Raw genomic sequence first — 24,780 nt, 5'->3', positions numbered from 1 at the left:
TCTACTGTTTCCACAAATACGTTTATCATAAAGTGAGCTTGTTTCTCTCTCGTTATAAAATTGGCAATTTACGAAACCAACTGACTGAAAAATTAACTTAAGATGAAGAAAAAGATATCAGATGTTGAAATTTTAAAAATCTCTTTTTTATTATACGTAAATATTTCATCGAGTCCCCTAGTAAAAATAATTCAAAGTTTGTTTCTTAAATTAAAGCAAACTTTTTGGTCATATTATTTTTCATAGAACTAACAGAAAAATACTTTTTTATTTTTGTCAATTTTATCGAAAAACAAACACTTTGAACCTAAATAACTTCAAAGCTAAATTTCGACTGATGTACATATTATCAGATTAAAAAAAAATGTATACATACTAGGAGCCCTTTTTAATTTTTTGCGTCCTTTAAATTTTGAATTCTCTGCTTCACTTAGCTTCGCATATACTCGCTTTTTAATGGCTGCTGCTTCATTACTTTTATGTAGTAAATTTAAAAAAAATACTCTTTTGTATTTTAAGTAAAATTGAAAGAGTAAAAATCATATGAGCAGTATTTTCAAAACTTATTTATTCATTTAAACAATTTTAGATGCATCAATTTATAATATTATAAACATCACCCAAATCGATTTACCTTTGCCAATATTTTGAAATTTATTCAAACACTAACCCTTAAAAGCCTCTATATTTGCCTCTTTTCGGCATCTCTTACTAGGCAAAAACTTATTGAGGAAATTCAATTCACTCGCCAATTAATTAGGTTCTCAGTATCAACTCCAAATTCACTTTCGCAATTTTTTTCGCATGCAGTGAACATGGCCCTCGAATTCATATAAGCGACTGTCTTGCATACAGCGAGAATGGCTCATTAAAAAATTATAGGTAATTGAGAATCTGATTGGTGTAATACGTTCACCCATTGCCGCAACGAAAATATACTTCTAATGTTCAGGTGAGTGAAGTTGAGAGGTATATGTTAATTTTCTGTGAGATTTATCTTGATTAATGGAAGAAAAGGGGGTGAGGGGGCTTAAGCCTAAAAATTTACTTTGTAGCGTATCCCTCCAGTTGACGTTCTATAGATTAATGAATAAAAAAAATCGTTTCGGTTGGGACTAAACTATATTTAGGATGAATTTCAAATCAAAATAATGGTGCAAATTTTGGTAACAATGTACGATTTCTATTCTTATACGCTTTTCTGTTATATACCATTTAGGGTTAAACAAAATAAAATTGTTGTTGAATGTTTGTATGGTTGTTATTATCTATAAACCCTAACGTGTAGTTAGGTGTGAGTGATACAATTATATTTTTCAAAATAATGTTTATGTTGTTTTTGATGTATATTTAATATTACGACGTAATGCCGGTCGTATTGAATACTCGCATCTGTTTTAATAACTGCCATTTTGAAAACACGTTTTTTTTTTTATCGCGTAACTGCTTTTCAATATATTAATTTCATGATCAAACATTGAACAATGATAAATCTATATAAAATTAGTACATAAATGCATTGCAGTTAAAAAGTTATTTGTTTGCAGTAAGAAGATTACATCCCAGACATGAATTCGTCTTCACATTTACTGTTTGCTTTGATGTGTATTTTTAATGAATTTATTAGTAGCATGGATTTATTGCTAATTATATAGTTATTCATTATAATTGATTGTTCATAATTAAAAATTTAGGTATGTTATAAGTGTATTTTAATAATCATGTGCTTTAATATATGCTTCCTTTTTTTTAAATCTTGTATTCGTATTTTGATGACTTTATTAAAATGAATGACAAATATATCACTTAACTCTGTCAATAACTATTTTAAAACTTTTCTTGTATATGTATTCTTGATCCATGGGTTGATTTTTATAACTCTTAAAGCTGTAATATTGTTTTATCTTACAGATAAGGTGCATATTTTAGTGTCTAATTAATGATTAAAATTTAATCATCTGGATCAAAGAATGTTTCTGATGTTGATAAAATTACAATTCAATTTTGATCAACTTTATTAATGCTGCTAGTTCAGAATCTATATAGATTTAGTTTTGATGTTTATTTAATCTTAAGTTTCACAATTAGAAACAAATTGATTCTAAAAAGTCAAAATTATTTTTATCTTCAGATAATAAGTAACTCTTTTGATTGTTATGAGGCGTTTTAACACCTGCTACTACAGTTTTTGAGAACAGGGGCTCTCAATTTAACAATTGTAACTATTTTGAAATTTTAATCATAGGTTATAATTTGTTTACTCACATTGGTAATGTAAGCTTTGTATCAGCTTTTTGATAAAAATATAAATTTCGTCTAAAAGTACCTTTTAGATATAATAAGAATGATTGGCGAAATAGCAAAAGAGTCCATTAAATTTCTGTATCAGTGTTAGTGCTAAATTAATTACCAAGTTTCAAGAAATTTCATAGCAGTAGCACATAAACTAAAAAAAAGAAATAAATTCTCAGAAGCAGACCATCTGAAAGGTACAAATCTTAGCCGTACTAAAAAACCTGCCTATATTTTTTAAAAATTTTTGGAATTTTGGTGATTGCAAATGGTATGAATTGGTAACAATGTTTAAATATCCTCCTTGATTTCATTGTTGATTTAATTTATACTTTCTTTAATACACTACAGAACCCGTTATCCGGAAATCGGAAAACCAAAAAACCGGAACGAAATTCGAGAAATTTTCCCGCCATTTTTTAAAAAAATATTTTTTTTCCTCATAAGATTTTAGGATTTTTCTTTCTTTTTTGAGAGATGTTTACCTTACCATCACTTTGGAAATAATCATTAGTGTATTACTTCATCGTTTTTTCTTCTTTTTAAGATTTTTTTTTTATTTTTTTATTTCCAATGGCAGACATGAAAGACAAATTTGTAGCCAAGAATTTGTCTTTCATGTCTGTCATCTTTTTAAGATTATTTCCATAAATTTTTTTTTAGTTGGGTTTAACAATAAAAAAAACGGCTTTTTGTAGTGATTCAGAAAACCGGAAAAATCATTTAACCGGAATAGGGATGGTCCCGATCGTTTCGAATAATCGGTTCCCAACTGTAATATAAATTCAAAATATCAGAAAATTATAAACCTGCATGTTCCCGAGTGCACAATATCTTTTAGAGTATGTACTGCCTGTTGTAATATAAGATGAGGCATAATCAGTATTCCAATGTCTTTTGAAACCCATGTAAATAACACTTTTCATGCTTCTGTTCTTAGCTATACCAGAAAATGAACTGTTTGGATGAAGGATGATAGCCTTATGTAGTGAATATGAGTAAATTTTCTTTAAAGTTTATGGATAAAGGAGGAGGAGGCGTTACGAGATAGAGATTGAACTCTGCCTTCATTTCTTTAAGCATCAGATAGGTGGAATATAAATTCCAAATACTCATTTAAATGTTTTGCATCTTACATAACATTTTGTTTAAAAAATGATGTGCTAATCACTATATTAGCTTTAAACTTTATAATTCATAATTGCTAAAAAATTACACCTTTTCAGTTGAATAGATAATGAAATAATTGTTTGCATAGTTAAATACTTACTCGAGAATGGAACAAAACTATTCTTAAGATCTTTGCTCGCCTTTTTTACTATGATAACTTTTTCTTGTTTCTGGAAAATAACGTGAAAATTTTTAATTAAAATGTATTTCATTAAAAAATCCCAATTTTTTTTATTATTTTCCTTTACGCAAATTTAGTTCCCGATTCTGAAGGCTTGAATTCTGAAAACTTGGAATTCTCAGGGAATTTTACAATTATTCTGGAAATTCTTGAAGCCTTATTAATTAACATCATAATGAGGGGTGGATCCATTTTGGTCTCTTGTTTTTATTGCACTGTAACTCAAAATTAAGTATTTTTGACTAAAAATATTAATTATTTCTGACTTTTCATAATTTGGTCTAATTTAAGCACCTATGTAATCATTCATGTGTTTGCCTAACAGGAATGTCGGTATAGAGCCGTATACTTAGAATGATTGAATTGGCTGTTAAATTACTTAGGTAGGTATTCTATAATCCCAGGTAGTTTTGGGTATTATAAGGTACCCTGTGGTGCGAGTAGTCTACGTCAGTTTCAACAAAGAAACAACGAGTATTTCAATGTATCATTTATTATTTATAGAAGAAAGGAAACTCAATTATCTAAAATACTGTGTATAAGTATAATTGAAATGTCTGTGTTCCGTTTAATCAAAAATTTTCATAGAATAAAATACCATAATTTTAAAGACGAAGTCTTCATATTTCTTATTAAACTAATTATGATCATATTTTAAGATTTAGGATGTTTAATTGCTCAGCACACATAATCTAGGAAGGTCCAGACTGGTACAGCAATATTTAATATTTCGAGCATTTGTAACAATAAGACTAAGAGTGTGTTTCAATTTCTTATTTAGTAGTCATTAAAACTTATCTAATTCAATATCTTATAAAAACTTATCCAGTACTATCATTTATTTTTCTTATCAGTGATATTTTAATAAATAATTAGAAATAATAATTTTTTTCCACTTTTTATTAACCAACATTTTTCAAATTAAAATTCTAAACTTCATCAATAGGGTATATATTTTTTAAATCAATCCATATCTATTATTTATAATAAAAGCTATAAATTTATTTGATAGAAATTTGAATTTTTAATTTTTTTTCTGTTGTAAATTTTTAGTGTGTAAATGGAAAAAATGAACAATTGTTTACATTAATTGTAAATTTTTAATACATCTATATGTAGATTTCTAAATTAAAAATTAAATCACACTAATTGTAAAATGTTTTTGACATACATTGGAAACTCGGAGAATTAAGTTCTGTTTGGAGAACTTCATTTAACATTTTTGTCTTTCCAACTCTTAATGTTTTTAATTGCTTTAAAAACTTGTTAATTGTTTTTTGCTAAAGAATTTAATTACTAATTAATTTCATAATAACTTAACCCATTTAATAAAATAAAGTTAACAATTTTATATTTATTATTTTAATTGCATATGTTGATGGGACATTTATACACAGAGCTTATATTAAATTTAACTCTAAACCTATGTACTAAAAATAATTGTAAAATGGATAATAAGTTAAGAAACCATTTTAAATATGTCTTATAAAATTTTGCGTAATAAAGTAATTTTATGGGGAATAATAAAAATCGCTACTTTTAGATTTTAGCCTTTAGTTTGAAAAAATAATTAAGATAGAAAATGTAATAAGACAGAATGATAATAAAATATTACTGGCAGAGTTGGGTTTTTGATGTGACGTGTCAAAACACGTCCCAAACTGTCAAAGCATGTCATAAACTCTCAAAAACCTGCTAAAAGATGACCAAAACCTGAGGGATGTTTTTTTGTCATTAGAAATATTTTCTAAATCATGCACAATACTTGCATTATATGATAATATAATTATGATTTATATTAGATGTCACACACAAAAAATGTTACCAAAATTATTAAAACTTTTAATTGGTTTTTCTAACGGTAATCTTAATACTTTAAAACTCATTTTATAATTATTTGATTTATAATACAGGTAATAAGTTGTTGATTATTATCTATCTAAATCTTGATTTTAATTCTTTTAAGTTGCAGTTTAGGCAGATTTTTTAGATTAAGTAAAATTAAAGTGTTCACTAATAATTGCATGATCTCAACATATAACTTTTTTTTTCTGATTCTCAATATTTTTCGTTACTAATTATGTTCAGGGGAGTGGAGTATGTCTGACTGCGTGTACAAGGCTTATAAAGAAAATTCAGGGGAAATTTTTGGTCTAAACAAATTTCTACAATATTTTTTGTTAAAATGTGTGTCGCTTTTCTTGTTAAACAAACATGTCAATTTGTGTATTTATTAGTTTGAATTCCTTAATTTAATAAGTGTGACCTTAAATTTAATAAATTGTTGCTATTTCATTATATTTTGATTTCTATTATTTTTTAACAGATATGCTTGATTATTCAAGAATTTTGTAAAATCAAATGAATTTTTTTCTTATATAAACTTTATTTTCCAAAAATATTTTGAAAAAGTTATTATATTGAGAAAATGTCAAATTTTGGGGGAAATTTTGATCCAAAAGGAAACTTAAGGGAATATTAGGGTCTGAGAATTTTTTTTTTTACTCCTGCTTATATGTAAATGAATATGTTCAATATTAGTGAACTAATGTTGATTATATTAATGTATAATTAGTTCACTGATTAGTGAACCAATTATAATTTATGAAAAATATAAATATTTCTTTAAATGAATTAATATTTTTTTCAATCAATCAATTCAAAGCTTTAATTAAAGTACTATTAATATTTAGTACAGTTATTTGAATAAATAATTGCACATTATTTTATTATGTTGCATATTATAGTTTTAGTATGTATACTTTCTCAACTAAGCAGCTTAGCATCAATTAAAAGAATTTTGAATTTTGGTCTTATTCATAGAAAACTGAAAAATGAACTTAGAGCATAAAAAAATGTTTTTTTTTTTTTTTTTTGAAATTGCATGCTTTAGGGGAAGAAGTTAAAATGGGTGTAAATGAAAATTAATATTATTTTAATAATTACGTACTTATCCTTACAAAAAAAGAGCACTTCTAATATGAGTAATGTAATTCTGTTGAGTTGTTTTATTTTGTGTTCCTTTATAATTAAGTTAGGTTTACATCTCAAAGCGCGTAGTTACAATTATTTATTTCTCTCATAGCAATGATGATTCTCAGGCCTTAAAAGAATGGGCCATAATAGAAGTTCAAGGAGATCTTGAATGTAATACTGGAGATACTATTGGTGGAAAATTAATTGGCCATTTATTTTACTCTACAAAGGTAATATAATTTTGGTGACCAAACTATTGTGGCTCCTCAATCATTGAGAATTATATAAACCATTAAAAGTGAACCTTCAAAATATAATTGCATTCTTTTTAAAATAGAATTTTTGGGTTTCATAATTGAAACAGTTACAAAGTTATTGACTATTGAGGTAGTTAATATATTTTGAACAGTAAAATACTGTAGAATTTCAAAAATATTTTCTGTAACTTCTAAATATAATCTACACAAGTGTGAAAGGGGACTGTTATATCTACTGCTAAAACAATGCTGTGTGTTATATTTATTAACCAATGAACTCTAAGACTTTGACTTAGAGGTTGGGAAGCTCCAGAGAGCAGGGCACATCGACCAGAGGTCTATTGTACCCAAACCTTAAATCATGATATTAAAAAAACCTGATTTCCACGTCCTCAATCTATTGTGGAAATAGCTGTACAATTTAAAGATAAAATCCTAAATTAATAAAAGAAGCTTTTCTTAAAACATTTCCTCCCACAAAATTCCTGGTTAACATAAAAGTCCTGTGCTGTCTCGATCAAAACTGCTTCTGCCTCAAGTTTTTCTGATAACCACTTTTTATTGTTTATAGTTTATTATTATTTTGTGAAAAAATTCCACTGCAATGTTTAAGCTTGAAAGAAAAGTTTGAAAATATTAAATCCTATTCTTATGCTAATAGATTAAATCTGGCATGAGATTCCTTTGAAGTTATGCGGAATTTCCGACTTGCTAAACTTTAGAAAAAAATATAAAATATATGTATACAAATATTGAAAATAGCAATCATATTTTCCAAAGAGAAAACAATGATAATAATGCCATGTTAAGTGTCTTTTTTTTCTTATTATTTCTACATTATTTTGCTCTTTTACTACTATTATTTATATTAAGTTAAATATAATGATATAAAAGTTCAATTAACAGTTTGACTATCAGGGTTTTCACACATTAAAAATCAGCAACTTAAAAGCTACTATTTTAGAAGACAATATAACATATATGTATACAAATATTAAAAATTGCAATCAAATTTTCCAAAGAGAAAACAGTGATAATAATGCTGTGTTAAGTGTCTTTTTTCTTAATATTTCTACATTATTTTGCACTTTTACTACTATTATTTATATTGAGTTTAATATAATGATATAAAAGTTCAATTAACAATTTGACTATCAGGGTTTTCACACATTAAAAAACAAACAAACTTAAAAGTATTATAATTTTTTGTGTTAAATAATTTGCAGTGTTTTTTTTTTTTATATTTTTCCTGATTTATTGATAGGTACAGTCAACCCCGCTTAAAGGAATACCATACCTTTCCAATGCTATTTAATTAAACTGAGTATTTCATTAAAAGGGGAGTGCATTATTCAATTTTATATGCTTAATTTTTACCAAATTTTACTTTTTAATGGTATCTAATGCATAGTATGGTGTTTTGTTTTATAAATTAACTCAATTTTATGATCAATAAACAAATATAATGAAAACTAGCTGTGTTAGTATTATAAAATATAGATGTCATTTAAAGTTTTATAAAAATAATTCTATGCTGTTGAAAAGAATAATGCAGTAATATACAGTATAGTACAGTACTATAATATTATTTTGTTTCTTTCGAAAAAATCTATAATTGAAGACTTTTTATATCCGTTTAATTTGTCAATTTATCAAAATTCGATTTTTCCGTTTCTTTTTTTCCTAAAACTTTCATGACTTGTGTATTACTTTCAAATACTTTATTTATTTTTTTAAATCTCTGAAATTTAAGTAATTCCAAATTAATTTGCTGTTTCGGTTTCAAAGTTTTAAAATTTATTTCTTCCAAAATTTTTCTATTTTTTTCTTCTTTTTCGATTATTTAAAACCATTCCTTTTTATACTTATCTTGTATCTAATTCCTTTTTACACTTATCTTGTATCTAATTCCTTTTTACACTTATCTTGTATTTGGAATAAGGAATGATTATTCTATTTAAGAGAAAGACACTGTTAGCTAGTGTGTTAGGTTTTTGAAACTTTTTCTTATCAAAACTAATAGTACAATAAGAGGGGATCATAAGTCTTCACTGTGAAACAAATCATTCTGTACCTTTTTACATGATGTGTGAATGAAGCGAGTCAGAGAGGGTAAAACTCCTCTTCATTCACTCCGATTTATAACTGATTTATAACTAATATTTCTATATTATCATCTGTACTTTTATTTTTTGTTCTCAAACTAGACTGAAATGTAGTGTGCAATATATAAGTTACTTAGTATATGAAAAATGTTTGTTTAGTATAGAAATCTTTTTATGTGGTGACCGATAAATGTGCTTTTTAAAATTTTTTTAAAAAATTATATGCAAAAAAGCCGGAATTGAGTGTAAAGAAAAAGTAAGTGCATTTTCAAAGCAAAATAAACTTTCATTTTAAAATTTGAATATAAATTGATTGCTCTCCCAGTTGTTTTATAATGATTTTGTTTACTTGTTTGTTCCTATATCAGTCACAAAAATATTCTATAATAATATCTGGCGACTGGTATTGAATCAAACCTTTGAAGAATTTAGTGAAAAACACATAATGAATATTTTTGTTTAATTTGAGAAAACCTGTAATGTCAAAACATGTACTATTAACAAAACATGTGTAAGTAAGAACTGTTTATAAAACTGAATAATATTTAATCATTTGCAGGCAAGCATAAAAATTATTCTGTATTTTACGACAGAAACTTGAACATTTTTCCAAATGTCATTTAATTTGTTTTTCTCTTGTCTCTTCAATTTAAAGTATTATTTAATATTGCATGAATTTTTAATGAAGTTTTAATTGTTATGTTCATTAAAATATATTGAGTAATTCATATACTCAGTGATGAACTGTAATTTAAAGTTAGCTAGTATTAGTTTGAAAGAGAGGTTAATCTTGTAATTGGTAATGCTGTTTATAAATAGGGCAAATAGTAATTGTTTTCTGATTATTAATGAGGTGCTAACTAATGTTAGGATCAGGGTTGGCTTTTTGACATGACAGTGGTAAAAACCGTGTTTTTACCGGTAAAAACTGTCAAAAACCTACTGTTTTCTTTAATTTATGGCATATAGCGGACAATATATTTTCACATAATTTCCTTTGTAAATGATTGAATAAATGAATGTTGTAAATGATTGCTATTGGTTTTACAACTATATACATGTATTCTTATAGAAGGATATACATTCATATGGAAATATTGTACAGTACAGAACCCATTATCCGGAAATCAGAAAACCAAAAAACCGGAACGAAATTCGATAGATTTTCCCGCCATTTTTTAAAAAAAATGTTTTTTTCCTCATAAGATTTTAGGATTTTTCTTTCTTTTTTGAAAGATGTTTACCTTACCATCATTTTGGAAATAATCATTAGGGTATTACTTCATCGATTTTTCTTCATTTTAAGATTATTTCCAAATATATATATTTTTTTAGTTGGGTTTAACAATAAAAAAAACGGCTTTTTGTAGCGATTCAGAAAACCGGAAAAATCAGTTATCCAGAATAGCGATGGTCCCGATCGTTCCGGATAATCGGTTCCCTACTGTAATATACTTATTGAAAATAGTGATACAGTAGGGAACCGATTATCCGAAACGATCGGGACCATCGCTATTCCGGATAACTGATTTTTCCGGTTTTCTGAATCGCTACAAAAAGCCGTTTTTTTTTATTGTCAAATTCAACTAAAAAAATATATTTGGAAATAATCTTGAAAAGAAGAAAAAACGATGAAGTAATACACTAATGATTGTTTCCAAAATGATGGTAAGGTTAACAGCTTTCAAAAAAGAAAGAAAAATCTTGAAATCTTATGAGGAGAAAAACATTTGTTTTCTCAAAAATGGCGGGAAAATTTATCGAATTTCGTTCCGATTATTTGGTTTTCCGGTTTTCTGATTTCCGGATAACGGGTTCTGTACTGTACTTATTTTTATCATTATAGCTTGATTTGCAAAGGATTCAAAACTTTGCTCTTCTTAATTGTTAGAAATAAACAAACAAGCAAAAAAGCTTGGAACTATTAATAAATTCAAGAACTAAAAAGAAGAATTTAAAATTTGGCATTTTTTAAATATTAGAAATAAGCTAAACAAAACTTTCAAAACTTGTAGCTACTAACAAACTCTTGGTCAAGAATGACTTGACATTCTTCAGTAATGTAATATGTCAAACAAAATGATTGGAAATGTTGAAAATTTTGTTTAGTATCCTAATATTTTACTTCAAATAGTATGTTTTGATATAATCATGTTGGGAAAATACAAGAATCTGTTCTTGCATTGTATCTTTTAACTTTTTTTCTAATTTTACTGCCTAAAATGAATTAATTTTAAATTACAAGCAGTTAAACTCACATAAAAATACAGTTTTACCAAAACTATAGGTTTTTGACATGACGGTAAAAACCATGGTATAAATCGGTAAAAACCGTCATGTGTCAAAAACTTGGCAACCCTGGTTAGGATGTCTATTCCCATATATTGTTGAAATGTCTAATTTATTAAAGATCAAATTATTTGTGTCTTAACAAATTACTAAATCTTTATTAAAGTTATTATTATTATAATAATTTTCTTTCATGAGATTAATTTTTGTACTATATAAAGATACTTTTTAGTGTTAATCTTAGAGACAGTTAGTAGTAGTCTCACTGCTTCAGGGCCTAAAGTTCTTATGTGTAGTTTCTAAAAGCTCACTCTCACAGATTGCATACCTAAAATGTCTAATTTAGTAAAGATTAAATTTGTGTCATAACAAATTGCTAAATTCTTATAGGGAGTTACTCCGATTATTTTATAAAATTTGATTAATTTTTTTACTATATAAAGGTAATTTTTTAGTGTTAGCCTAAGAGGCAGTTGTGTTCTCTCTACAGCAGATTTAAAAATTCTTAGGTGTAATTTCTAAAAGGTCACTCATGCAGATATGTAGTATAAGTTCACTTAAAGATTGTCACACTTTAACATTCAAAGATTTTTAAACTTGAACATTCTTTGTTCCTTGTCGTCGTTGCTTATCCTCTTCTGGCCTAACGAAGTCAATGTTAGAAGTGTTATCAGTTTTAAAATTTTCTATTTTTGTATGAGTTTAAGAGTACGATATGTTACTTTTTATGTTATTATCATAAAACTTTTGATCATATATATTTTTCAAAAATATGCAGCAAAAGTTTAGCACTAATCATAAACACAAAATATTGCAATGGATTTCAATATGTCGTTTATAATACTGTTTTGTATTTTGTTTTTGTATATTGAAATTTGTATTTTATTTCCTATTATATAAGACTGCTTAAAGTATACACGTGAAAGATTATTGTGATTATGTTTAAGTTTGTTAAAATTTTCTATTTTAAAAAAAATTGTAGAATTGATTTACCTTTTATGTAGCTATGAGAATGTTGAGTTCAAAAATTTTAGATTGTATTCTCTTTTATATATTGTGAAAAATATAGTTACTATAGCTTTTTAAATTCCTCAATCTTTCAGTTGAAAATAGGCTGTGAAATTTTTAAATTGGATCATAACTTAATTTGTAGGGAGTAATAAAAGGCAGCAGTTATCTCATCTTCCCTAGAAACTTCAGATATATTGCAATGTGAAACATTTTTCAAATTAGTTACCTACCATTGGTGACTGAAAATTTGTCGGACATAAGAAATGGAAGAAGTTGTTATAGACTATTGATAAGTGCCTAGTCTCAATGCTACCCATAACTAATTAGATCACTCTTAAAGTTCTGAAAAAGGAAATGAAACAGAAATTTTTTTCTTGCAATCCTTCTGATATACAGCTTTGAGAACAGAACATTAACCATTGAAATATTGAGAGAATTTGAGATAAATGTACTGATATTAAACATTAGTACCTTCCACTACTGGATTATTGCTAAAAAACCCAGATGATTTGGCAACTCTAACATAATTTTTTTCATAATCATTCATTGCTAATTAACGGAAACAGAAAAAATTTTCTGTGTAGAGTTATAGACAGGAAATGTTTTTTTTTTTAAAAAGAGAATTAATATATGGAAAGTTTTATAATACTTGTTTTCAGGTAGGGTGAGACACAGCTAAAGAAGAAAATTCAATGTATTTAGGTTACAGACTTCTACATTCTTTAGCTTATTCGTAATGATAACAAGCTGTGATTTCTCATGTTCCAGTAACATTCCTGTTATGTAAAAATGTTCAATTTCAAAAACTAATACTTAACTGATTTAGCTTTTTGTTCTGTTTCAGAAACAACCTCTTTTAGTTATTGGATATCAAACATTGTATGGAAAAGTAACTGAACAGAAACCTCCACTGGCTGTTTTGAAAAGACAGAGATCACCCAGTGTGGATTTGCCTACTTCAAGCAATACAGATCAAAATATCAATTCCAAATATGAAGTATTAGCCTTAGTGGATAAAAAAATAGTTTTTAGAGCTAGACCAAAACCAATTGTTTGAAACTAGCTAGGAACTAACCATGTTTAGTGACGATTATGATTATTTTCCAGAGCATCAAAGAAATATGCACTTTGAAAAACCCATGCATGGGCCTCCAGGACCTCGAGGTGGTCCTCATGGCCCAGGTGGACCTCATGGTCCTCCAATGAGAGGACCACCATCAATGAGAGGGCGAAGAATGATGCCAGATAACGGCCCACCACCAAATTTCAGAGGTCATGACCCTGATTTTGACAATGATTTTCCTCCACCGCAACCTAGAGGTATGTCTATGAATATGCGTGGCCCACCTGGAAACATGTCTAGAGGTCCTCCTCCTGGTGCACATTTTGGTGGTGGTTCACCACAACACATGGGTGGGAATCAATTTGGTTCTCGCCAGCCTCAACCAGGAATGCCACCAGGAAAAGGTCACTTTCAAAGACCCCCTATGGTTCCACCTTTTGGTATGCCTCCTCCTTCTTTCTCAGGTCCAGGTGGGGGACCTGGAGGTGGGCCACCAGGCAGCGGCCCTCCTGGAGGCCAAGGTGGTGGAAATCCTCCAAATCGAAATCCAATTAATAGCAATCATTCTCCTCCTAACAATAGTTCATCAAATGCTAATATCGCAAATCTTGACTTGAGTGGTGAATTATGGGTTGAAACTAAAACAAGTTCAGGTAAATTGTATTATTATAATGCGAGAACTAGAGAATCTGCATGGACGAAACCTGAAAATGTAAAAATTTTACATCAAGACCAAATTGAAGCTTTGGCTGCAGCAACAGGAAATTCTTCAGATTTGGATTCTGCCTCAAAAAATGAAAGTTTGAAAAATAATGTTCCAGTAAACCCAGTTGTTAGTGCTCCAAATCAGTTTCAGTTTGTACCTATGCCAATGCCTGGGATGGCACCTATGCCTGGTCCTGGAATGGGAATGATGCCTCCTCCAGGTTTTGGACTTGGGCCACCACCTCCATTTGCAATGCCGCCACCCGGTATGGTTCCTGCTCCAGGCTATCCGCCTTTTGGCATGCCTCCTCCTGCATTTCCTGCTGTAGCCATGAGTGGGCCCCCTATTACAAATGCAGCTACTCCAGAGAGTAGTGTGCTTTCTAATACAGCAACTGAAATCAAAGCTGAGGCTACAGGGGAAAATAGTGTTGTCGTTTCCGACAATGCAGATGAAGAATGGGCAGAATACAAAGCTGCTGATGGAAGATCTTATTATTATAATAAAATAACTGCTGAAAGTACTTGGGAAAAACCACAAGCTTTAATGAAAGGTGAAGGCGCCGAAAATAAATCTGACGGTGATGCAACTGACACAACTACCGAAAATCCTGCTACCGAAACAAGTGGCATGGAAGTTGATGAGTCAGCAGAAGCTAGAGCTGAAAATGAAGAAACGAATGAAGAACTAAATAATCAGATGGATGTTCAGGAAAATGGAGCTGTTAACGACATAGATAAAGCAATTGCCAATGATTCAATAGGTATTAAAGAAGAGAAAGCTGCAGAAGAACAACTCGAACAACCCAAGCCTGTTGATAAGTCTCGACCTGTTTCTTGCACGCCTATAACTGGTACACCATGGTGTGTAATTTGGACCGGCGACAATAGAGTATTCTTTTTTAATCCCAGTACAAGGACATCTGTTTGGGAAAAGCCTGAAGAATTGAAGGGGCGATCTGATGTAAACAAATTAATTCAGAGTCCACCACCTCAAAAAAATGAAATGGGGAAAGAAACTGAAACTAGTGAGCCTGATCCCATGCCTGAAGCTAAGAAGATTAAACTTGAAGAAACTACCGAAGATAATAGTACAAAGCCTAAGCAGAATGATCTAATACTAAGCAAAAATAGCATTACACCAGGAAAAGAATCTGCCGTTGAAGCCGAGCTTCGCGCTGCTAAAGAAAGAGATCGTTTGACCCTGGATGAGAGGATGAAGCAATTCAGAGATTTACTTGTTGAAAAAGATGTGTCTGCCTTTTCTACCTGGGAGAAAGAATTACATAAAATTGTCTTTGATTCACGCTACCTTTTACTATTATCAAAGGAGAGGAAACAAGTGTTTGAAAAATATGTGAAGGAAAGAGCTGAGGAAGAAAGGAATGAAAAAAGGAAAAAAATGCGAGAACGAAAAGATGATTTTAGAAAACTTCTTGATGAAGCAAATTTGTCTAGTAAATCAACCTTTAGCGATTTTGCTCAAAGATTTGGCAAAGACGATAGATTTAAATTGATTGAAAAAATGAGGGAAAGAGAAAGTATATTTAATGATTATATACAAGACATAAGAAGGAAAGAAAGAGATGAAAGGTCCAGCCAAAGAGAAAGAACTAGAAAAGATTTCATAGAGTTGTTGAAAGAGCAAAAAGGACTGGACCGACATAGTCGATGGAGTGACGTTAAAAAAGGATTGTCCGACGACTCTCGTTACAAAGCGGTGGACAGTAGCTCTTTACGTGAAGAATGGTTTAAGGAATATACTAGTAAACTATCTAGAGATACAGAAGATGATACGTCCAAAGAAAGAGAAAAACAAGAACGAGTCGAAGCTAGTATTCGTGAACGGGAAAAAGAAGTTCAGCGAACATTGTCTACTCATTTGAGAGAACGAGACAAGGAACGAGAGTTGCATAAGCACGATGAAGCTGTTCAACATTTTAAAGCTTTGTTAACAGACCTAGTACGTTCACCAGACGTGTCTTGGCACGAAGTTAAAAAGACATTAAGAAAAGACCACAGATGGGAGAATGTTGGCTGCCTGGAACGTGATGAACGGGAGAAGGTTTTTGACGAGCACATTAGTTTCCTTTACCGCAAGAAGAAGGAAAAATTCCGTGAACTTTTGGATGAAACCCCAGACATCACACTAACTTCTTCTTGGAAAGAGGTTAAAAAATTGATTAAAGATGATCCTAGGTGTTCCAAATTTTCATCTAGTGATAGAAAGTGTGAGAAGGAATTCAAAGAATATTTAAGAGACAAAATGGTGGCTGCTAAAGCTGATTTTAGGGAACTTCTTAAAGAGACTAAAATAATCACTTATAAATCAAAGAAACTAATTGAAGAAAGTGACCATTTGCATGATATTGAGAAAGTGTTACAAAATGATAAAAGATATTTAGTTTTACAATGTATAGAAGACGAGCGGAAGGAGCTATTAATGGCCTATATTGATACATTGGACAGAAAAGGACCACCACCTCCACCTACAGCATCAGAGCCATCGAGACGTTCCACTAAGTAAATAATTCTCCATCAGTTCATTTTTTCCAGCCTAATCTGGTTTTATTGTGAATTAATCGCAAACCACATAAGATTTAAAGAATACATGTTTTTTAGAGAACAAAATGGATTTGAATTCATTTCCAGACAGATTTTGTAAATAGAAATGCAGCGCTTGTTTGTGTTGAACTGTTTTAGCTCTGGGTAACTTTTTGGCAATCAAAAGTTCTGTCTTTAAAAAAAGAAATGTTTTTTTTTTGTATCACATGATTAGAAATAATTTTTTATAAGTTTTTTACTTGTTTATTAGGAATGACGTACAGAATTGTTATTGAAGGAGTTTTATTTGCCAATTCTTGTTATAAAAGTAATTGATACCTTTGACTTTAAATTACATGAACATGCATTTTTCATAAATATCTGTTGCATTGTAAAAGCCAGGTAATGTTTGTGAACATTTTTCATAATGTAATAGTTACATTGCTGCTCATAAAATATTTTTTGTATTCATTGGGTGTTTAAATTATTTTTTTCTTTTCTGTGACCTTTTAATCTGATAAAAATCTGATAATTAATCTGATTGTACTGATAAAAAAACATACATTTTGCTAACTTTTTCATAAGATAATTAAGCTTTTAAAATATATAAAGTTTATTTCATTTCAGTTAGTTCATATTAAAAAATTGAAATTGCAAATTTGTATTTTTTTTTAACTGAAGTTTTGTATTTAAATCAAAATTGAGAGCCTGATATTTCACATAAATTTTAAAATTTTCGGTTAATTGCTTTTTACATTTTCATGGTACATATTAGATTACTTATTTACAGTTCATACTTTTTTCTCAAGAAAATCTTACTTTGAAGTTGAATTTCTAAAACTATATTCCTTTATTTATTTTAAAATGCTCTTCACTATAAGTCAAAAATTCTTAGTGAAAATTTTTCATTTTTTAATGCTTAATTACAAATCTGACCAATGTCAAAATATTATGACAAAAAATTGATTTTTAAAAATATTAAATCTTTTATTTAATATCACTTATTTTTGGTATTGTATTTCATTATAAATTATATGGGAAAAAAAGTATATGCATTATTTCATTATAATTGTCCAATTAATTTTATCAAAACCATTGTACTAAGCTGTTTTTGTTTCTATAAATATTGAATTAAATTCTATTAAATGCTGTCTTAGGCTAATTATAACATAGGCCTAAAATTTTGGAATTTTAAATTCCTGAAATTTTAAAACTGATTTTGACTGAGCTGATTTTAAATAAGCAAAAAAACTTCTTATCAGCTTTACTTTTAGAGATGTAGCAACAAATAACTCTGTTTTTATTTTCTTTAAAAAAATAAATTGTAAATAAAATAAAGTCTTTTGGCAATTAACTTCAATTGTATTTGGTATGCTCATTTCACATATTGAAATTATATATTTTTTTACTATTCTAATGTAATTTTTTGAGTTTTAGTATCTACGTATGCTATTTTTACTAAAAAAACTGCTGAATTTTGAAGACCGGTGACAAATTTAAAAAAAAATAAATATAAAAAAAAGTTTACTAGTTTCAAAAAAAAATGTTTTATTTGAAATCAGTGTACCAAAGTCAGTTTAAAAATTTTAGATAACTGGCTTTATATTTTTTTGCAGGACTATTAAAATAATAATTTTTGCCACTTAGATAGCGAAAAACTGTTAGCCCATCTAAAAAAAGAGCATTCTAGAAAGATTCTAAATCATTTTAACCTTTTGTTTTTTTTCTAGTACAACAAGTGAACCAGAATGACTGGCTTCATTGTGAAAAAGCTTAGTTACCAAATCGTCTGCTCTCTTTTTGTGCTGTTGCTTATTTCCTAAAAATGTATGATTCTTTATAGAATGTTTTTCTCTTAAATGTCAAAAAACACTTAGCTTAAAAGCGTGTTAAGCATCATTTTGAAAAAGTTTTAAATTTAAGAATGTGTTATAATTGGCTTAAGTGTTGAATTGCAATTTTTTTTTCTTCTTCAATTCACAACTTTTAATAAATTGTCAAATGGATTTTGTGACGAATTTAAGGCAAAAAAGACATACTAACGAAAAAAGTTCCAGGTTTAAAATAACAATAGAAGTAATGGTTACTTTGAATAATTGAAAAATAAAACATTAATTTATTTATTAAAAGGCTATTTTCAGAGGGAAAAATATATTTTATCAACAGCTTTCTGATGTTTCCATACAATTTTAAGCTAATTTCCTAAAATTCATGCATTGTTTTTTTAATAGGTTATTCAATATCCAAGTGAAATAAATGTGTTGAAAGAGATTTAAAAAAATATTCATTGTTTGGTTCTAAACATGCTATGACAATTTGGATCAGTGATTTTACCAAGCCTATGTCAGACAGTGAAGCTTTCATAATCATTTCCCTGGTGTCTCTATACATTCTAAAGCTGATTTCATTACATTCATTTAAGTGAAGTCAGCTTTAGATTTCTCTTAACATGCTGTCCTATTGTAATAAATAAAATTAATAATTTCACTTTACTATTTTATTATGTTTAAGCAAATATATAATTATTAATGAGTTCAAGCTTTTGTAATCATTTTTCTGTCATATCTGTACATTCTAAAGCTTTTTTTTTAAATCACTAAAATGTTACTTCTTTAAGTTCTGAAAATATCTTCAATCAGTTTGCTGTTTCTTTGCATTTTAAAGCTGATTTTTAAATTCACTAATATCTAACTTTATATGTTACCTTATTAAGTTTTACAAAAATTTGGTTTAGGTTTTTGTAAAAAAAGTTATCTTAGCCAAGTAATTTAATTTGACCCACATAAATTAGAATTTCCATTCGTTTTTAAAATCTGATTTGGTATCACAATACTAATTTTTACTTTAATTGGACATATAACTAAATATTTTTTCATAAGATTTTTTTAAACAAAATTATTTTACTGAAAAAAGTCTGTTTTTTTTAGAAGGTACATATTCTTCTACTGTATGAATTTTGTTTTACTATAATTTCCATTCTAAATGATTTTCTAAGAAAATATAATTCAAAGAAATCCAAAATATGCCAGAAAGCTTGCTTATTGTAATTTTTTCCGTTTCTGATTTGCCTGTATAACTCATTTACCTTATCAACTGGAAATAAATTCTGATACTGAAATACTTGTGAAGTTTAATAAATGCCATTTTAATAAAATTTGCTTTAATTGCATCAGTTTTGATTTCAAATATGGTTTATTTATATGAGAAAAATAATAAGCAGGGCAATTCCATATGTGACGGAATGACATTTTGACTTTCAAAATAACAACTAATTGAAGTTTCTATGCATCTAATTTCAAATGAACATTGTCTTTTCTCATGCATATCATTATTATTGGCAAAATGCGATTCATAAACTAAAAAAAAAGGAATTTCAATTTTTTTTATTTTTAATTTTATGAACTTTTTATTTTTGTGACGGAATGACATTTTGGCAACCAAGCTTTTGGCATGCCGCTTAGAACTAGTAGTTTCTGTGAATTTTGCAGCTATTATTTTTCTGAACTATTTTTTACTTTTAGTATTATGTGTAAGCAATGTAAAATGTGAATTTGGAAAATTTACCTCAGGTTGGCTAGCAGTTATTAACATCTATTTGCTGTGNAACTTCTACAAGGGTTGGACAAAATAATAGAAACACTTCTGTACTTATGCATTTCGTTATATTTCTCAAGAAGTAATTAGAAAATCATTTATAACTGCAGAAGTGATTATATCATGCGATTTCTCATACTTCTCAATGAAATTTAATGCTTTCAGAGGTTGGAGGGAGCGTTTGTAGTTAAGAATTATAATTTAGTATTTAATAATTAGTTAATTTTAAATTGCTACCGAACATTTTGTTTTATTTTATTTTATAATTTTAAAGTTACACCAAAAAAGCGTAAGACAAAACAAAAACTTTATTTTTATTAAAATGTCCATATCTCCATAAATATCTAAGCTAGGCTTACAAACTTTTGCACCATTATCGCATATAATAGCCAAAATAATTGTTATAAGTTACAAATTTATTCCTACATTTTTTGTCATAAGGTGTTCAAAAACACTATTTTCTGTTTGTAATTTATTGCTAGTCCCTCAAACCTCTAAAAGCTTTAAACTTTATTCAGAAGTATGCGAAATCACATCTAAACACTTCTGAAGTTATAAAGTAGTTCGCTAAGTATTTTCTTGAAAAATGTAATAAATATATTAGTATAGAAGTTTTTTCCTTATTTTATCCAGTCCTGTGTGTCTGAAAGTAATGAAAATTTATATTCCTTGTGGATCTTTATTCTTAAATGAAACTTATTTTCACACAAATCAAATGAATAAATTTTAAATATTTTTCTATACTTACCTGATTTCAGACAAGATTCTTTTGTACAAACGGCAGGTTCAACTGGCTTTAATTTTTCTCCCTCTTTATCTTTTTCTGAAACATTACATGAATCAATTCACGGGCATAATACTGAATAACACAGTACTCTAAATAACGCATTATTTTCCGTTTTCGAGTTATGAGAACATTCTTTTATGATTAAGTTATTTAATCATAGCTTGCCACCGTAATAAAAAAAATAATTCTATATCGAATCAAGAGTGGAATCTAGCCGTTCTTGCTATAAATACTGGGAGGAAATTCTAGTGAAATTACCGTACTATATGGTAATGACATTTCTTTTTCGAAAAAAATCGTAATTTTGATTAATAAACCCAAATATACACTAGTTAAACCACTAATTTAGAAGTTTCTCCATTCATATGGTAACGGTTTACCGGAATTTCTGGTTTTCAAAGTTACTTATTACTTGACATAGTACTTATTACCTGACATTTATATTGAAAAAAATACTAATTTGAAAAGTAAATTTACCGAATACACTGTTTTTAAGCCATGGCTTAAGGTACCATAATAAAAGTACCAAGTTACATCACATATTATAAAGCTATATTTTATCATTAATTTTACCAAAATCAATGTCGAAGCGAATTGGTAAAAATTAACGAGTTTTTTGGTGTTACCAAACAACCAGAAACTAGGTCATTTGTACGATATTCTGGTAATTTTGATACCTTTTCATGCCTTTGATTTAATCATACTTTTTCTCTCAGTGTAGAAAACTTTTAAAATATAAAAAAAAGTTTTTAATAAAAAATATTAAAATATTGTAGTATTACCTAATTTTCGTACTATAGCAATGAATTACAATTAATGACTGAGATTTTATGGAAGTTTGTTGAAGCCTCTGTTGAATTACAAGTGTCAAATTGTTTTTCTTAATTAATTGAAAGATCAAATCACTAAATAATAATACAATATTTGCTTTCTTTCTTTAAAAAAATTGTTGAATTACAAGTTAATTTGAGCTTTCAATTAATTTCTTAATTAATTGAAAGATCAAATCACTAAATAATAATACAACATTGGGCAATTCCATATGCGACGGAATGACATTTTGACTTGCAAAATAACAACTAATTGAAGTTTCTATGCATCTAATTTCAAATGAACATTGTTTTTTCTCATGCATATCATTATTATTGGCAAAATGCGATTCATAAACTAAAAAAAAAGGATTTTCGATTTTTTTTTTATTTTTAATTTTATGAATTATATTTTATTTTTAATTTTTTTGTGACGGAATGACATTTTGGCAACCAAGCTTTTGGCATGCCGCTTATAACTGGTAGTTTCTGTGAATTTTGCAGCTATTATTTTTCTGAACTATTTTTTACTTTTAGTATTATGTGTAAGCAATGTAAAATGTGAATTTGGAAAATTTACCTCAGGTTGGCTCGCAGTTATTAACATCTATTTGATGAGACGGAATGACCGTGACGGAATGACAAAAAGTTTAGTGGAAGAAAGTCTTTATTTAAAAAATGTTTTATTAATATTTAAATGATAAATAGAATATAACAGATAAACAGGATTTGTATTTATGTAAGAATTAGTAAAAATTTCAACAATTTGAAAATTAGGTTGTCTCTGAAGAGGTTTTATATCTAACTTACCAATGTCACATCTTATCTTCGCTCTCAGGAAATTTTCTCAAAAATCAATTTTTGTTCCCTCTTATTTTTAGTACTTTAACAGCTAAATCGTCTTTGTTTATCAAAGTAATTTGCACCACATATAAGTGTTCCTTTTTTTTCGCAGTATGGAACAATGATTAAAGAGCCGACCGCACACTCCAAAGTCATGCTTTCCATTTCCTCTTCACGACAGTGGCTTTTCAAATCATACATTTGGTTTTGGTTAAAATTAGAAAGCATTCCAATTTTGATGATTCACTTCTCAACTACATGAGCGTCTACAGCACGTCTCTTGTCCCTGGCAATGCTGCTGAAACAAGTGTCTAGCTGAAGTCATTCTCTTTTGCCCTCCCTTAAATGGAATAGCTGAACAAAAACAAAACTTCAACGATTTGTTGCTTCGACTTTGTATATAATATGCAAAAGAATTTTATGATTTCATAATGTGCCATTTTAAAGCAGACAACATTTTGTTTGACCTTTTAGAACAAACTCACATTTACATGGTATTTACAGGTTCATGTGTTGTGAGGTATTAATGAAATACACTTAACAAAATTGAGAATAAGAACAAAAATGAGATAAGACACACTTTACATCAATATATGCTTCTTTATGAAAAGCCTCTTTTAAGGCCATAAGTATATATTGCATCTGCACTCTTCGTTACTCTGTCAGAGTTTGTATTATGACTGAATCCTTCATACTTGGGGGCTTGTAACTAACATCATCTTGACAGTAAAAATTTTTTAACCAAATTAAACAGCTCATCAACATTACTTTTCTCACTTAGTTTCTTTTGAGTTCGATGTTAAATACTTCTCACATAAAGACTGAATTAATTTTTTTACCTCTATTGGTGATTTTGGAAGTGAGTGTACAATTTTTTTTATGGTGAGTGTAAAATTTTTTTTATGGCTTTACCAAGACTCTGCAGGAATTTGTATAGGGAATTTAAATTATTTGTATGTGAAGAGATTGGTAGAATTTGATTTTTTCTTTGTTTACACAATCTCTGCACAACAGCGTTTGCACTTCTGAGTTTTTTAAGTCCAACTTTTGTCGCGGAAGCTTTCTTCTCTGCCTTTCTTTCTCTGTTTTTTTTCTTCATCATATCATGGGGATCTTGGTCTTTTTCAACATTTTATCTGTCTTTCAACAGCTGTTTTAGCCATTAGGTTAATTGAAAAAAAAATAATTCCCTAGTTTTTGACTAAGCTTCTCAAGGACTCGTTTTGTCATTCCATCGCCGAAGATGTGTCATTCCGTCACGCTAATTATTGGAAGTTAATAATCAAATGCATAGAATTTTACAATTTCTCATTGATTCTTATGCCACATCTGCTTTATATTCCAAAATATACACATTTTCATTCAAAAACGCAGTTGCTATTTAAAAAAATATACTAAAACATGTGACGGAATGACACAAAAAAAAGTTACTTTTATTTAATATATTAAACTTAAAATGACTTAAAGACTATGTTTTAAATGTTTAAATTTTGTACTATATGCATATTTTTATCAAAATATTGCAAAAGAAAGATACATTTCTTTTATTTTATAAGTATTTTTCAAGAAAACAATTTGAGCACAAATGTGGACAATTCACTTGTCAGTCATGTGATTACTTTAGAATGCTACCAGATTCAAAAAACTTAAAATTATCAGAAATGGAGCAGTAATATGTAGACTTTGGCTATTTTTGAACATATTTTTGAAATCAAAATATGCAATTCATAAAAAAAAAATTCACTTAAAAGTTGTCACTTTCGTGGAATTGCCCCATTTGCTTTCCCTTTTTAAAAAACTTTTTTGAATTACAAGTTATTTTTTCTTTCAATTAATTTCTTAATTAATTGAAAGATCAAATCACTAAATTATACAACATTTGCTTTCCCTTTTTAAAAAACTTTTTCAAATTACAAGTTATTTTTTCTTTCAATTAATTTCTTAATTAATTGAAAGATCAAATTACTAAATAATAATACAATATATGCTTTCTTTCTCTAAAAAAATTGCTGAATTACAAGTTAATTTTGATCTTTCAATTAATTTCCTAATTAATTGAAAGATCAAATCACTAAATAATAATACAATATATGCTTTCTTTCTTTAAAAAAATTAATTGTCTTTAAAAACAATTAATTGAAAAATCAAATCACT

The 24,780-nt window shown here is 28.3% G+C and overlaps 1 protein-coding gene and 1 long non-coding RNA gene across 3 annotated transcripts in view; both read left to right on the top strand.

The window, feature by feature from the left end:
• Positions 1-1,015: 1,015 nt before the first annotated feature.
• Positions 1,016-19,765, top strand: LOC107440458 (transcription elongation regulator 1). The gene is made up of 2 exons (XM_016053376.3): positions 1,016-1,174; positions 13,126-19,765. The coding sequence occupies exon 2, from the start codon at positions 13,358-13,360 to the stop codon at positions 16,574-16,576; it is 3,219 nt and encodes a 1,072-aa protein (XP_015908862.2). The 5' UTR covers positions 1,016-1,174; positions 13,126-13,357; the 3' UTR covers positions 16,577-19,765.
• The window catches only part of LOC107440459 (uncharacterized), a 25,845-nt gene continuing 2,275 nt past the window's right edge, over positions 1,211-24,780 (top strand). The window contains exons 1-2 of one of the 2 annotated variants that reach the window (XR_011637392.1): positions 1,211-1,694; positions 6,729-6,849. This is a non-coding gene — a long non-coding RNA (uncharacterized lncRNA). Of the gene's footprint in view, positions 1,695-2,570; positions 2,582-6,728; positions 6,850-24,780 lie in introns of those variants that run through there. The other variant, XR_011637393.1, reaches the window with a different exon arrangement.

This window comes from Parasteatoda tepidariorum, chromosome 8 (genome assembly GCF_043381705.1).
Source record: "Parasteatoda tepidariorum isolate YZ-2023 chromosome 8, CAS_Ptep_4.0, whole genome shotgun sequence".
Classification (NCBI taxonomy): domain Eukaryota; kingdom Metazoa; phylum Arthropoda; class Arachnida; order Araneae; family Theridiidae; genus Parasteatoda; species Parasteatoda tepidariorum.
Note: the sequence above shows the minus strand (reverse complement) of the source record. Positions and strands in the feature narration are given on the sequence as shown.

Bases quoted from the DNA above. Each gene is read 5' to 3' on its own strand.
- LOC107440458 (XM_016053376.3), top strand. From the start codon at position 13,358: ATGTTTAGTGACGATTATGATTATTTTCCAGAGCATCAAAGAAATATG.